The sequence below is a fragment of the Saccostrea cucullata genome, unplaced genomic scaffold (assembly GCF_032062105.1).
Source record: "Saccostrea cucullata isolate Sc308-1 unplaced genomic scaffold, CSIRO_AGI_Scuc_v1 ctg3194, whole genome shotgun sequence".
NCBI classification, from domain to species: domain Eukaryota; kingdom Metazoa; phylum Mollusca; class Bivalvia; order Ostreida; family Ostreidae; genus Saccostrea; species Saccostrea cuccullata.
The window spans coordinates 32,525-47,305 of NW_026939654.1; the positions used below are offsets into that span (position 1 = coordinate 32,525).

The 14,781-nt window shown below is 33.1% G+C and overlaps 1 protein-coding gene across 1 annotated transcript; it reads left to right on the forward strand.

The window, feature by feature from the left end:
- The first annotated feature begins 2,910 nt into the window (after window positions 1–2,910).
- Window positions 2,911–9,944, forward strand: LOC134253513 (neurogenic locus notch homolog protein 2-like). The gene is made up of 4 exons (XM_062736035.1): window positions 2,911–3,119; window positions 4,392–4,520; window positions 8,294–8,398; window positions 9,743–9,944. The coding sequence occupies exons 1-4, from the start codon at window positions 2,912–2,914 to the stop codon at window positions 9,880–9,882; spliced, it is 582 nt and encodes a 193-aa protein (XP_062592019.1). The 5' UTR covers window position 2,911; the 3' UTR covers window positions 9,883–9,944.
- The last annotated feature ends 4,837 nt before the right edge of the window (window positions 9,945–14,781 follow it).

The following is a 14,781-nucleotide window of genomic DNA, read 5'->3' on the forward strand; positions in this document are numbered from 1 at the left end:
GGGGATATTAATTTTGGTCTGTGTATCCGTCCGTCTAGCTGTCCGTCAGTCCGTTTGAAGTTCGCATTTGTTTTCACGCAATACCTTGAGAAGCCTTTGAGGTTTTTAAATAAAATGTTACACAAAAACTCTCCATAAGGAAGGTCCCTTTCGATTTTGAGGTCAAAAGTTCAAAGGAAAAGTCATAAATTAAAAGAATTCTGTCTGTTCAAACAGTTTCGTTTTCGCACAATATCTCCAAAAACATTTGAGGTTTTGCAATGATATTATATTTTCTTTTCTTATTTTTGTCTCTGTGATAACTCTTTAAAATTTAGCGGAGTTAATTTTTTGATAAACCTGCCGGAATGTAAATTAGGCAGGTCAAAAGGTCAGGAGCTAGGGAGGCCTAACATGCATGTAAATCTCGTGCGCATCTGTCTCTGTGTCTGACGGTAAGGATTCCAAATATGCATGAAAATCTCGTGCGGCTGCCTTTGTGTTTGACGTCTGTTGGAGAGGGCTATGGAAATTGGCAACGGAGTCCTCGTGTTATTTAAGGGGGCCGACTATAGTTTTTATTGTGCAATATTTCGCGCATCATGGTAAAATGAAGCGTATTTACTATTTTAATGCAACTTTTTTCGCTTAATTTTTAAAATTAAGCAAAATTAAGAAATTATAGGTATAAAGAATTGATTGCAATTTGATATAACTGACTTTTTAACCGATTTTGCAATTGATAGGTAATTGACGTCGTTGCAGTGTGTTTTTGACGTTATGATAATCTCTAGCTCTTAAAGAAAGGGGTAATAAAAATATTATTAAAGAAAAAGTAATAGACATACGCTCTTGAAATTTAAAACATAGAAATTTGAGAATATTTCCAATATTTTTATTATGTTTTCATGTGAATCCATTGTGTACGTCATATTTTGTAATACTCTATAAAAATAGTAAAATTTGCTAATTTTTTGCATTTTGAGACGCCCCTCGGGTAACAAGACGGTAGAATTTTGTGTTTCTTACATATATTATATAATATAGTATTACTCATCAAATATTATAGTTTGAACAAAATGTCTATTGTAGTATTTGTATAATTTGCTTTAAAGTGCTAAAAATTGGCATTTTCCTATATAATCCTATAGTAAATGTACCTGTATTTTGAGACAGCCCCTCAAAAATACATGGACGGTAGATTTCCCCCAAACTTTGCATGTACACTGAAGGTAATGTAAGTTATATATGATATAAAAATGAAGAGTTTCGGTATTGTAGTTTTCACACAATAAAACTATAGTCGGCCCCCTTAAATCTATGTCTACATTTTAAAGATATAAATCTACAATTTTATTTCACAATGAAACGGAAATATAAGGAATCACTGTCTAGTTCGTATAGTATGCCAGGGACATCAACGATAGTGGGAAACATCGGATAATTTATGCATAACGGGCTTCGCCTATAGACAGTGATTCCTTAATTATACTACAACTCGCTATGGCTAAAACAAGACCTCTATTAGACTTAGGGTAGTATACATGTATTAATATATTTAAGGGGTGTGTAAAACTTAAATTTTTAGATGATAGGTATCTCTAGAGGCTTTTGACTTTTTGCAGTTAAATTTTATGTCATAACTACCTCTTCCCCACAACCCCCACCCCTGCCTTTCTCTCCGTCCCTCCGTTAGCACTTTTATTTCCAAGAGATATCTCGAGAAACCTTTGAACTTTTGCAATTAAATTCTATGTGACCTATGGTCTACAGAAGACGCCTCTTGGTTTTGAAGGCAAAAGGTTAAGTATAGGCTAAACTAGATACACTTGTTTTGTTTTTTTTTGTGAAATTTTGACAATTTTGATGTTAACATTTAAAGGATTTGTTTGTGACCTAATGTTTGCATTTAATTTCTCGCCATATCAAGTTCGCCGATGGCCGAGGGGAAATTTTCTCGCTTTGCCTTAGAAATGCCATAGTTTGAATACACATTGAACCTTTTTGCCCCACGCTAAGAGTGGCCGATATTAATGACGGTCTGTCTATCAGTCCGCCCGTCTGTCCGTCCATATGTAGTTCTGTCTGTGTGTAATGCTTTCGTTTCCACGCAATATCTCCAAAAGCCCATGAGCCTTTGCATTGGAATTTTACACGATAATCCCCATGGCCGTACGGAGATCCCTATTGGTTTTGAGGTCAAAAGGTCAAGGGTCATAAATTTAAAAATTATGTCCGTTTCGACACTTTCGTTTCCGCGCGATATCTCGAGAGGCCTGTAAACTTTTGCAATACAATTTTATATCACAACTCCATATTCTTTTTGAGGTCAAAAGATCAAAGGCCATATATTCATCATTGAATTTGTCTTCTTTCTTCAACACTTTCGTCTTCTTTATTTGAAACTTTCGAATCTACGCAATATTCCAAGAATCTACAGAAGCCTTTAAAATTATGAAGCACATAATCGTCCCTCTCCACTTTTACAATACTCTTTTCTTTGATTTCATCACCCACTCACCCTTTTCCGAATGAATGCTTTGCCTAAAACTGTGAAAAAAAAATATCATTCGTACAGAATTGTGACATAGCTAAATTATTCAATAATCACACATAAAACTATACAGTGATATAGTGGTTCACATTTTGTAAATGCTTTTTTTCACCTTACCCCCACCCTTCATAGTAACGTTCTACAAAATCTTCTGTCGTCGAAAGTTTGAAGGAATCAAAAAATAATCATCAATAATAATTAATCAATAGACTGGTAATAAGCATACAAACAGATAAAAACCTGGGTGGTATCAACTACTAAATGATATGTCATACCTTCGTTGATATTACTTTTGGATAACCCTTGTATACAGGGTTAATTAGTATATTTGTTTGGTACTTATATGTTTTTTTTCAGTCCTAACTTTTAGATACAACAATGCAGATGTCCCTTTTAAGAAAGTTTCTACTTGTTGGTGGTATCATATTGCACTGGCAAAATATTTTGGCTCAGAGTGTTGGCGGTTGTAATAATGATTCAGATTGTATAGAAAATGCAAATTGCGATGTTGATTCAAACCAATGTTTTTGTGACATGAACTCTGCCCCATTCCAAAATGTTCCATCAGAATCTATTGTGTGCCAAGGTAAGAATGCCATAAAAAATTTAAGAAATGAATTTAAGTGACTATGGATCAATGTCAGCACTTCGTGATAAACATACATGCATAAAGCGTCAAGGTTCATGTACTTTATGAATTCTCATTTTTCATAATATATTTACATTAATTGTTTGTGATGTTTTTTAAAAAAAGAGAATGCTTTTTTCTTTTTACTTCAGTTACATCACAAGATGTCAAAAGGAACTGTAACCCATCAAACGCGAGATCACGAGAATATGAACATTTTCTTATTTGCAAAGAATCCTAAAGAATATAGTTAGTAATCTCAAAATATGTTTACTAGTTTAATTGATGCAAAACATCAATTCGTCCGCAAAAATATATCGTTTTTAAAAAAATCACGAAAAGAATACATAGGAAATATGATATTTTATAGAAAATTTTGAAAAAGACGTACCTTGCATGGTACATTTTTTTTTTTATATTTTCTGTGTATGGTCAAACGAAGTAAATTAATTCGTGGATATTGGATAGGATAGTATCATCATGGAATTATTGTAGCAAATACAAGTGCCGCAAGTATCAAAATGCCTAATTTGGAATATACAAATGCAGATATAAAAGGATATGCAATATCCTGATATCGGTAACCATTGTCATGTCATGTGATAATGCTGATGTTATTTCAAATTACATATGTGAAATGCCAAAAAAAAAACAAACTTTAATCTTGTCGTTTGCAACTGTAATTATTATTATTTTCAAAACCAAAACAATATTTATTAACACCCTTAAAACTTTTACAGTTTATTAGTTATTTTCGGCACTGTTATTCATATCCGGAGACTCAAAACGTTTTAGTTCCAAGTCTTATGCTTGTTCATGTTGAGAAGCATTTCATGCAAACAACTTTTTATTAAATCATACATTAATGAATATCTGTTGAAAAATGCTTATCAATTTACACCTAATAAAAACAATAAGGACGAAGTATAGAGCGAATTTTTAAAACTTTTATTCCTGATTTTTATGTTGATTATCAATATTAATTAAAAATTATTTCATCGGGGTAAGAAAAAAAATAACGCCCAATTTTCCAATGTAATACAAGTTTAAATAGATCGGTCGCTCCTACATCCGATACTTATAGTGCACATGTAATACGTTTTAAAGAACTAAGCTGTCAGATATTTCCGTCTTAGTAGCTGTATGAACTTTAATTCAAGGAGTTGTATCCAATTTTGTTCAAATTTGCTGTAATTCATTAATGCTGTGAATAACGTTTCCTATTTGTAGTGGGTGCCTGTTCCCTGGTAGAGAGAGAAGACGAATGTGGACCACGTGGAAAATGTAAAATTCCTGAGGATATTTTTGACTACCCTGTCTGCTTCTGTCACGGGGGGTTTTTTGGACCAAGATGCATGGGTAAAAGATTTTTTTTTAAAATAGTTTTGCAAATGAATGCACCGATCTCAATTTTTTTACTAATTCAAATAAAGTTTTTAATTACAGAATATATATTTTTTCATTATGTATACAGTTCTGATTAATGGTATTACAAATTCACTTTTATTTATTCAGATCTACATGCATCCAATTTATAATATGCTATTGGCCAAAAATAAAATGTAATTATCGGTAGTGAAAAGGGGGGGGGACATATACAGCTGTAGTTATCGATCAAAGGAGAAAATCCACATTGTAAGACTAATGAATATCACCACTTAACGACAAATGATTGATTTATTCGCTATCAAAGTCATTGTATCGACAATAAAATTTGCGAAATTTTGATTGCTTAACGAAGCTTTTTTAAATCCTTGCATCAATCTTTTTGTAAATACCTTTAAAACTTGTTTTTTTTTTTAAAAATGCTTACAAAAAAACATGCTATTGAGTACCGACTCAACTGGGAGATTTGAACTCCAATTACAGGTGACAAGGAAACATTGCTACATAAATAAGGGATAAGAAAGCAGAACTCATCACGATTTTCATAAAATCTGCTTGATAGTTTGCCATCAGCGTTATACATGTATGAAACCGTTGTTGTTTCGTAAATATCACATTCAAAGAATACTAGATGTAGAATATATCGAATCAATGTAGAAATTAAAATGGATATTATTAATTGATCTATTTTAATGTATTCAATATATCAAAGTGTCGAAAAGAAGGCCACAGCAAGATAATTTTTCTTTTTATATAGAAGTCTATGAATAAAAATCTGCTAAATTGAATACAAAAAACATTTCAACTAAAAATAGGACACCATTAGTACCCATGAAAATTTCAACAGATTTCTGAAAATTATCTCCAATAAAAAATTGATGATGTTAATCACATTTTTTAATTTCAAAACGCAGTTTTCTTATGATGTCAAAAGCATGTCCATCTATTATTGTGGTTATTATTAGTTGTATAGAATTAAAAAGTCGTTCGTTTTGATGATGTTGATTTTGGAAGAAGAACGAGTGTGCATTCAATAAAAAACAAATCGAAAATTTATTTTAATTGCATTTTATAATACATTCTATGATAAAAGGAATTGCCATCTTTATGTCACATCTCCACGATTTTACAACGTTTATGTGAATTCTAAATTTAAAAAAGCAACAAAACGTTTGTAAAAATTGAAGAGAAGGCCCAAAGATAAAAATCAATTAAATTTCAGTATGCAGGATTGTAGCAATGGTTTCAATTTCCGAAAACAAGAGGACAAGTTAAAACAAGAGGCCCATGGGCCACATCGCTCACCTGAACACTGTAGCTTGGAAAGAAAGCAGATATCAGTTTTTTATTGAAAGGTTTACACCAAAAAGTGGTCTCAACCAATTATTAAAGGGAAGAGGGTATGATTTTAACAAACTTGGATCTACACTAACTAAGGATGCCTGCATATTTCTTTGACTACCTGTGGCTTTATTGCCCTTTACATTTGAACTTACAACACCTGGCAACACCTAACCCCATGGGTCATGACTTGAATTTTTCTGCATATTTCTATGTAAAACTTGGATTCCATGTTATGGCCCTGCCCTACCCCTAGTGGTCATGATTTGAACAAACTTGAATATACACTACCTAAGGATGCTTCCATATAAATATGATCATTCATGCCTTTGCTATTCTTGAGAAGAAGATTTTTAAAGAATTCCCTATATATTTCTATGTAAAATTTTGATCGGGCCATTGTGGACCCGCTCTATCCCCGGGGGTCATGATTTGAACAAACCTGAATCTACTCTACCTGATGATGCTTTCATATAAACGTGATAATTAATGACTTTGCTATTCTTAAGAAGATTTTTAGAGAATTCAATATTTATTCATATGTAAACGGCCATTGTGGCCCCACCCGTACCCCGGGGGTCATGTCTTGAACAAATTTGAATCTACTCTACCTGAGGATGCCTCCCGATACGTTTCATCTTTCCTGGCATAGTGATTCTTGAAAAGAAGATTTTTAAAACATACAACCAAATTTTAACTATTTCTGAATTATTTCCCCATGAATAAGGGCGTGGCCCTTCATTTGAACAAACTTGAATTCCCTTTACAAAAGATACTTTGTGGCAAGTTTGGTTGAAATTGGCCCAGTGGTTCTTGAGAAGAAGATGAAAATGTGAAAAGATCACGACAGACAACGGACAAATTTTGATCAGAAAAGCTCACTTGAGCCTTTGGCTCTGGTGAGCTAAAAAGGAGGGGTAAGGGCAACTTTTCAAAATAATCTGAAAAGCCAAAAGAAATTTACTGTCAAGATCCTGCAATTTGTCAGTGTTCCTCAAAACCGCAAAAAGAAACAAAAGTGGGGGCGGCATCTAAAGGTTAATATACTATAAGAAAATACGTAACTTAGAAAACGTGGTTCATGAGGGCCTTCTGCCCCCCCCTCCCTCTCCGCCCCTCCGCCCCCTCCTACGCATATTACGTGCCTGTTGTAACATAACTGCAGATCTCTAGTTTTGTAGCTCGCTGGTCTGAACAAATGGAATGGACGACCAAAGAGCTACGGTACCAACCATGTTTTATATAAGGTCTTTCTTTGTTTTATCGATTATTAACTTTCCATAACAATTTTATCGGTTTTTATTGATATATTGTTATTAATGTTAGCAAAACCATTGTAAAGCGCAAAGTAACTATATGTGATTTTGCACTTTATAAATTAATAAAATAATAAATAATAATATATTTATTGCGCATAAAAAGTTGCGCTCATTCTGTTGGATTGATTTCTACAAATTCTTACCTCAACTGTACAAAAGCTTGACTTCAAAATATTCTTTTCACCCCTATTACTTTTACTATAATATTTTAAATCGACACGAAGTGCGATGGACCGAATTATCTTGTTGTTCAAAATGACAGTGTACATAGCCGAATTTTCGATGGTTTCCGTTACGTTTCAAGTTTGGGAGGGCTATTTGCAGTGGTTATAAGGATTTTTTTTTTGTTTTGAAAATAGTCGCAAGTTGGAAACATACGGTTAGTAGAAATGAATTTCTGTACGAAGCTCTCCGGTTTGTCAATGTTTTTTTGGAGAGCTACAGTTTGTAGCTAGATGTGTCAATGACGTTGCAAAATGTTTATCTTTTGTGTAGCGGGGATTGCTCAGTCAGGAATAAAGAAGTTTTAGACTAGATCCCCGCATGGAGAGTTATTTTTTTATTTTTATTTTTAAATTTATTTACTTATAAATAAAAATAAATCATAATTTGGTTTCGTAAGTGTTACTTCTATTTCATTATTAGCTTAATTTTAAAAAAGAGAGAAACTTTTCCTGTAATGCAATATTAATAACGAAAGGAGATACAAGTACTTTTTTAAAGCTAGCCATTTCAGATAAAAAGAATTAAAATAACCTAGATTCTGATTAATTCTAATCTAATTATTTGCATTATAGAATAAGTCTAGCATACAAGATTGACGCCAAGTTAAAAGAAACATATATTACAATGTAATTATAGTGTCATAGATGTGCATCAAGTATTCATGTTAGCAGTCGTAAAAGCCTGTTAGCTAAGTCCGGGAATATGAATATATTTCGTTTTGCCTTACCCTCTTTCTTAAAAGTACACTTGATACATGAACCCACCTTCTTTGAATCACATTTATTTGAGATTGACAAAAAGCAGCATTATAGCAAAGATAAATGCTTATTTTGACCAATAATGTTTCTCTTGTACTCCCAGATCTATGTGAAAGGAACAGTGACTGCAATGAGGGAACATGTGTTGAAAAGGGGGGACAGAAAGTTTGTGACTGCCCACCAGGTACTACGGGTAGCCAATGTCAAGGTAAGGTCAAACTATACGCGATGTATCCTGCATTAAATATAGTACAAAAATAGAGGTGTAGTTAAATGTGCACAGAAACACACCATAGGCGCTTGGGTCAAGGATACTGTATATTTTCTATATAACATATTGTCGAGGATATTCGAACTATACTCGTAACATTTTTTTAGTCCGCAGTTAATTTTTAAGTTTTTTGTTAATAATTCTGCTTCATATACACTAGAATGTCACGGATATTTGATTTGATGCAAACTTTGAAAAGTACATATCCCACTGTATACTAAAAAGTTTCTTATTAGTATACAGTGGGATATGTCAATGACATATATTTATTTTTATATTTTTTATTATTTCATTATTACATTTTTACATAAACAATATTATTATACCTCATTATAAATATTCTACACAACGCGTAATAAATGAAAATGAATTTGAGAGATGCCGAATTTGAAAGTTTATGTTTATTTCAAAGGTTTTGCTTGTTTCGGTATAATAAACAATTCCTTGTATGAATATTCGGGAAACATGAAGACTTATTCAGCCAAGAAATATAATATCCTCCTCCGGCGAAGCCCTCGGGGAATATGATTTTTCTTGGCTGAATAAGTCTTCATATTTCCCTCAGTATCATGTAATAAATGTATAATGTATAATGTACACTACATGACCCATGCAAACAAGATGATCTAACGTCATAAATATTTAGATTTGTCTTATTTCCCAGTATTTTCCGGGAATTAGAAGTATCTTACACCGCCCCGGGAAATACGAGTATTTCCTGCTTTTTTATATATATATATATATATATATATATATATATATATATATATATATATATATAGATATAGAAAGCACAAAGAAATTCACTTTTACATGGATACCCTCTTCCGCCCCAGCCCGGAACTTACCAGAAGAAAAAACAAATACTAGTGTCATATCTCGAAAATAAATGTAAAGCTCTTGTCCAGAAAAAAATTAACGAAAAAACATGAAATGCTGTAAAGTCACATATTTTCGTTGGGTCATTTTTTTTTATCTTTGCAAAAAAAAAAAAAAAAAAAAAAAAAAAAAAACAATTAGTTTGTGGGGATTATATTTCGTGAATGTAAAAATTTTGAGTTGTTAAGTATGTAACAATTTTCATTTCGTGGTGGTGTACATTCACATATCAAAAATGAAGAAAAAAAAAAGAAAATCAGACCCCGCAAAATTAGTGATTACACAGTATGTGACTATGTATTCAATTATGTAAATAAATCTAAAGATAAAAATAGTTTTTTGTCTAAAAATATGATATTTTAAATCCTTCTCTTATTTTTTGATCATTTACAACAACTACAGTAAGAACAACGACAGTGACCACACCCATGACGACCACAAGGAGAAGCCGACTAGGGGGCGTGGTTTTAGCTGTTGGAGGAGGTATCGGACTACTAGCCCTCCTGGGAGTTGCAGCTGCCACCTCAGCTGTATCCGGATAGCAAAAGCCATCATCGAGGAACATGTTTTATATACATGTTATATTTCGAAATAATAAATTAAAATGAGCATTCTGAGAGTATTGCATTTCATACAAATGTCCTCGAGAGCATCCTCGCCGCGAATATTTCTCGTCGCGAACTGGTCCTTTAAGTCTCTATGCCTATTGACTACAAATCCAAAAAGGTTTGATCGCGAAAATTGTCGTGAACTAGTATGTCCCCGATAAATCGCAAAATAAAGTTGTTGCGAATAAAATTTGGTTTACAGTAATATCCTGCATATGAAATGTGTCCATAAACTTTGGACAATTCGGTAATTACTTCTTTATGAATGAAATGTCTCTGAATTAAGTCTATTCATCATAATGAAAGATTTGGTAACATAATTTAAATGTTTCTCCAATCCCTATACTCTCAAATTCAATAGCAAAAAACAAAAATATGATAATGAAAGAATACAAAAGAATTTGAATTCAAAATAGGTACCAAAGAAGAAAATACGGTTGTTACCACTATCGGCCTAGTAAATTCGTCAAAAATAAACAATGATACCTTCAGAAATAAAGTGTTGATATATTTTGTACACGATCAGGTCTATCTGATCACGGATGTAAAATGACGCCAAAACGTCACACAAACGCTACGTAAATCTCAAAACCATACCATGTTTCAATATATTCTCTAAAAATGGCAGTTTTTATATCTTTGATCGCAAAATTCACTTTGGCCGCAATGAACGCGATTCATGAAACTTACATATATTTTTTATAACGCAAAATTGTTTCGATTTAACAACATCTTGTGAATCGCGTTTGCTGCGGCCAATGTTGAAATTGAGTTTATATGCCTTCTTTGTTATTCCGGATTTCAAGTTGAGAAATCTAATGTGAAATCATTTTTCAATAAAGGCACCGTAATTGCTGTTAATTTTTTTTTAGAAAGTTACAAAATAAGTAAATAAGTCTAATCATTATCATTAAGAACATAGACTGAACAATAAATTAGGTAGACAATATATTTTATCCACCCTTCAGGTGAAAACTATCGATAGGGATAACGTTTGATCAGCATGCTTAAAGATTGAAGTTAAAGTGTTCATCTGCCCCCCCCCCCCCCCCCCCCCCAAAAAAAATGTAACAGAGAAAGATTGTAATAGTACGCAAATAAGAAAATATTTAAATAATCAAGATTTTTAGCACTTTTTATGTTTGTTTTGCAACTGATATAATTGTTTGATTCTCGCCTGGAAATGTTTATGAATATTACGCAATAGATTCATTGATGACGTCACTATAGATCGTGTAAAAAATACTTTTTTTCAACTTTTTTTAAGTTGCTGACTTGCTGTTGATAATATTTTTTAGAACTTCATAATTCCTTAGAAAAGGTAATTTGAAAGATATATGACAATTTATAATTGTGAAGAGATCCTGAGATTATGTGGACGAGAAAGGTAAATTGTTTTTTTTTTTTGTTCAAGTAAATTCAATCGATCTAGGCCTACTTATTTAAAATAAGAATAAAAATGTTTGTAAAATTTCTAACAAATAAATTGTTGCATGTTCCTTCTGAAATACGTTCTGAAATCCAGAAAAAGAAAATATGATAGATTATTTTTTTCAAGGTAAGCTGTCCAACAAAACTAGTCATTGTTGCTGTAAATATCAATATCTCGTACACCCGATGGTATTAAGATCATATAAGTGGGCTTTATTGTTTTCAGTGTATTATGTAAAATGAATAAAATCCACTGCCTTTATGAATATTTAGTGGTGCATATTGCATAATACATGTTACAAGTTATTTACACTGTTTATAAGTATAGAATGTAATTTAATTATAAAATTGTGGGGGGTGGGTGGGCACGCCCCTTCGTTTGAGAGAACCGGGTTTGTTTTATTTTTAATTTGATTCTTTTTATACAATTTACCTGTGTAATAATTTCAAATAATTCCACACGTAAAATTCAGAAACCTAGTTTTTTGACTGATTCATAAACATGTTCTTGCAAAAAAAAATCTTAACCTCCCCCCCCCCCTCCTCTCCCGTTCCTTCCCGTGACAATTTGTATGTATGTACCTTGTTTTTCCTTCTAAAAACAATACTTGAACTGACTCCGCATTGTCAGTTCCTCCATAAATTGCAACAAAGTTGTAAGGGGTTATATAAATGAGTTATAAATAGATAATATATATAAGTGCGTGCGAATAAACAGATGAATAAGTATTCATTTTCTGGCTTGCACTTGCATTTTGTCTTATTACGACTTGCTTTCCTTATTTTACTCCAGCAATTGCATTTTAGTGTCATTGTTCAAAAAAATTGTGTGAAATCGGATTCCGAATTTTCTTTCGTCGACTTGAAAACAGACAGCGGTAAATAAGCAAATACAATTGAATTTCAATTGACGACATTATAAGTAAATGCATAAAAGGCAGTCCGATTAAAATCAAACCTTCACTAGCTCCTTTTTATTTTGTTTGTCGCGTGAAGGGTGGTGTCTTCTATAAATATTTACAAGAACATTTGGACAAGTAATGAAGTATATTCTGACATTGACAGGGGGTATCTACACCCGTCAAAAACACTGAACGTAGTTTTGATTTTTTAATGCTTGTCAAATTTACTGGGAATTTAATGAAATGGTCTGTAAACATCTTCGAAAAACTCATTCAGTCATACAGTGGTTTAAAAGTAAATATTTCCATTTCTAACTTTTCTCTCTGTGATAACTCTTTGAGAGCTAGCGGAGTTAATTTCTTGATAATTCTACCGGAATTTAAATGGTAGGTCAATATGTCAGGAGCTAAGGAGGCCTAATATGCATGCAAATCTTGTGCACATCTGTCTCGGAGCCTGACGCTAAGGATGCCAAATATGCATGAAAATCTTGTGTGGCTGCCTTTGTGTTTGATGTCATTGGGCGAGGGCTTTTGAAATTGGGATGGGAATCATCGTGTAATTTAAATCCCATCTTCGCTAGCCAAGGGTTTCCGATCCGATACCTACTCTACAACCCTTGGCAGATTTGGCCGAAAATCTTAGAACTCGCGCAAACGAATTTGATTGGCTGCGAAGTCCGAGTCTTCGCAAGGTTTTTACTAATCGACGATTTTCGGCTGAATTAAAGTCTGTTCGTGTTTTATGCACAAAATAAAAGTAATATTTACAATGGATGAAAGTTAGGACGTGATCTATGCTTAAAAACAAGGGATTAATTAATTTGAATTTTTTTCTTTTAATTATATATGTTTTCAAGAATTATTGAAAGGACCACATAAGTCCGTGTTCCGCATTTTAGATGCATCAATTTTAGCCAATCAAATGTCACGGCTCATTGATAATAATTGATACGGCAACAAGTAGAAATTAGTGTCAAACTCTTGACTAAAAATCAACAAAGAACGATACTTTCCACCACTTTTGAGGTGTGCCCAATGCCCACAGCTGTATGAAGTTGTTTGGATATATTCCACATGGAGGTCGCCATATTGTTTCAAACGTCATATTGATCTACGTATGTTACAGCTATTTTCATTGGACAAATATTAAAGAGCTTCAAGGGACTTAACTCAATTACGACGATAGGCGGCGCAATCAAAGTTCCCGTTTGATAGGACTAAATCTGCCAAGGGTTGTAGAGTAGGTATCGGATCGGAAACCCTTGGCTAGCGAAGATGTTTAAATCCATGTCTGCATTTTTAAAGTCTAAATCTACAATTTTATTTCACAATGAAATGGAAATATAAGGAATCACTGTCTAGTTAGGAGGGTATGTCAGGGACATCAACAATAGTGGGAAACATGGGATAATTTAAGCATAACGGGCTTCATTCACAAACATGACAAAATTGATGGAAGCGTGTTGTTTTGCGACTTTGCTTCAGGAAGTCTTAGAGCTAGCATCAAGAAGCTCTAAGGTTAGGACTTTGTGTCCAGGTACAGACTTTGTATTCGTGGATGACATTATTTGCCGGTACTGAAGAGGTCCAGACACTTAGGGAGAACTCATGCTAAGCTTAGGTTCGAAGCTTCCCTAAGCCGGGGGGGGGGGGGGGTACACTGTATATGCAACTTATACTGCCTTGCTACATGTAGGTTTTCAGCAACCTGAACGGCGAGCCTGTGTAACCTTTGGATGGGTGACCGCTTCACGTCATAATTATAAATACATGTGCAATGTACATTATTTTAGAAGCATAATAACAGACCCGACTACCACAAATACTAACAAGGTTAGCTTTTTTAAAAAAAGCTGAGCGTCAGCCACTGGAATACAGAAAGTTTCTTTCTTGTTTTGTAATGGTTTATGATTTGATCTATCCATCATGTTGTGTTCCTTAAATGTAATACATGCCATTGTAAGAAAAGTTAAATTCTTGGAATCGTTTTCTTATTTGTAACATAATGCTCTACATAATAAATGATAAAGCATAGAATATTTTTTTAATTCTGCATCGTGATCATTACAATGATCTCCGATAAATTCTCTTCGGCGCAGACATCAGAGAAAGTTCATCTTATACCGGTAAATGAACAAAAACCACCATAGCAACTAAGATCACATTAAATTGTATAGAAATGACATAGATTTTGGTGAATAAAAGGAAGGTAGACTTTGTCATGTTTGTGTTAGATAGCTTTTAAATATTATTAAATAACAGTTTTCATTTGTGCATTTCGAGGCAATGCATGATGTGTGTGGGGGGGATACTGTATATATATCTAATTCCATTTCTTAGTTTGAGCATCCATGTTAGTGTTATTAGGAAAGAAAAGAATTGCTTCCAAAAAAGTAATGAACGCTACGGAAAACAATTTAAAATGGAAAATCAAAATATGTTTATACATGCAGTACGTATACATGTACACAAAATGTCTTTGATGATGTCTACCATC

Excerpts from the sequence above, each read along its gene's own strand:
- LOC134253513 (XM_062736035.1), top strand. The coding sequence starts at position 2,912 with ATGCAGATGTCCCTTTTAAGAAAGTTTCTACTTGTTGGTGGTATCATA. Across the intron at positions 4,521-8,293 it reads TTTTGGACCAAGATGCATGG|ATCTATGTGAAAGGAACAGT; the intron begins GTAAAAGATTTT and ends TTGTACTCCCAG. Across the intron at positions 8,399-9,742 it reads TACGGGTAGCCAATGTCAAG|TAAGAACAACGACAGTGACC; the intron begins GTAAGGTCAAAC and ends CAACAACTACAG.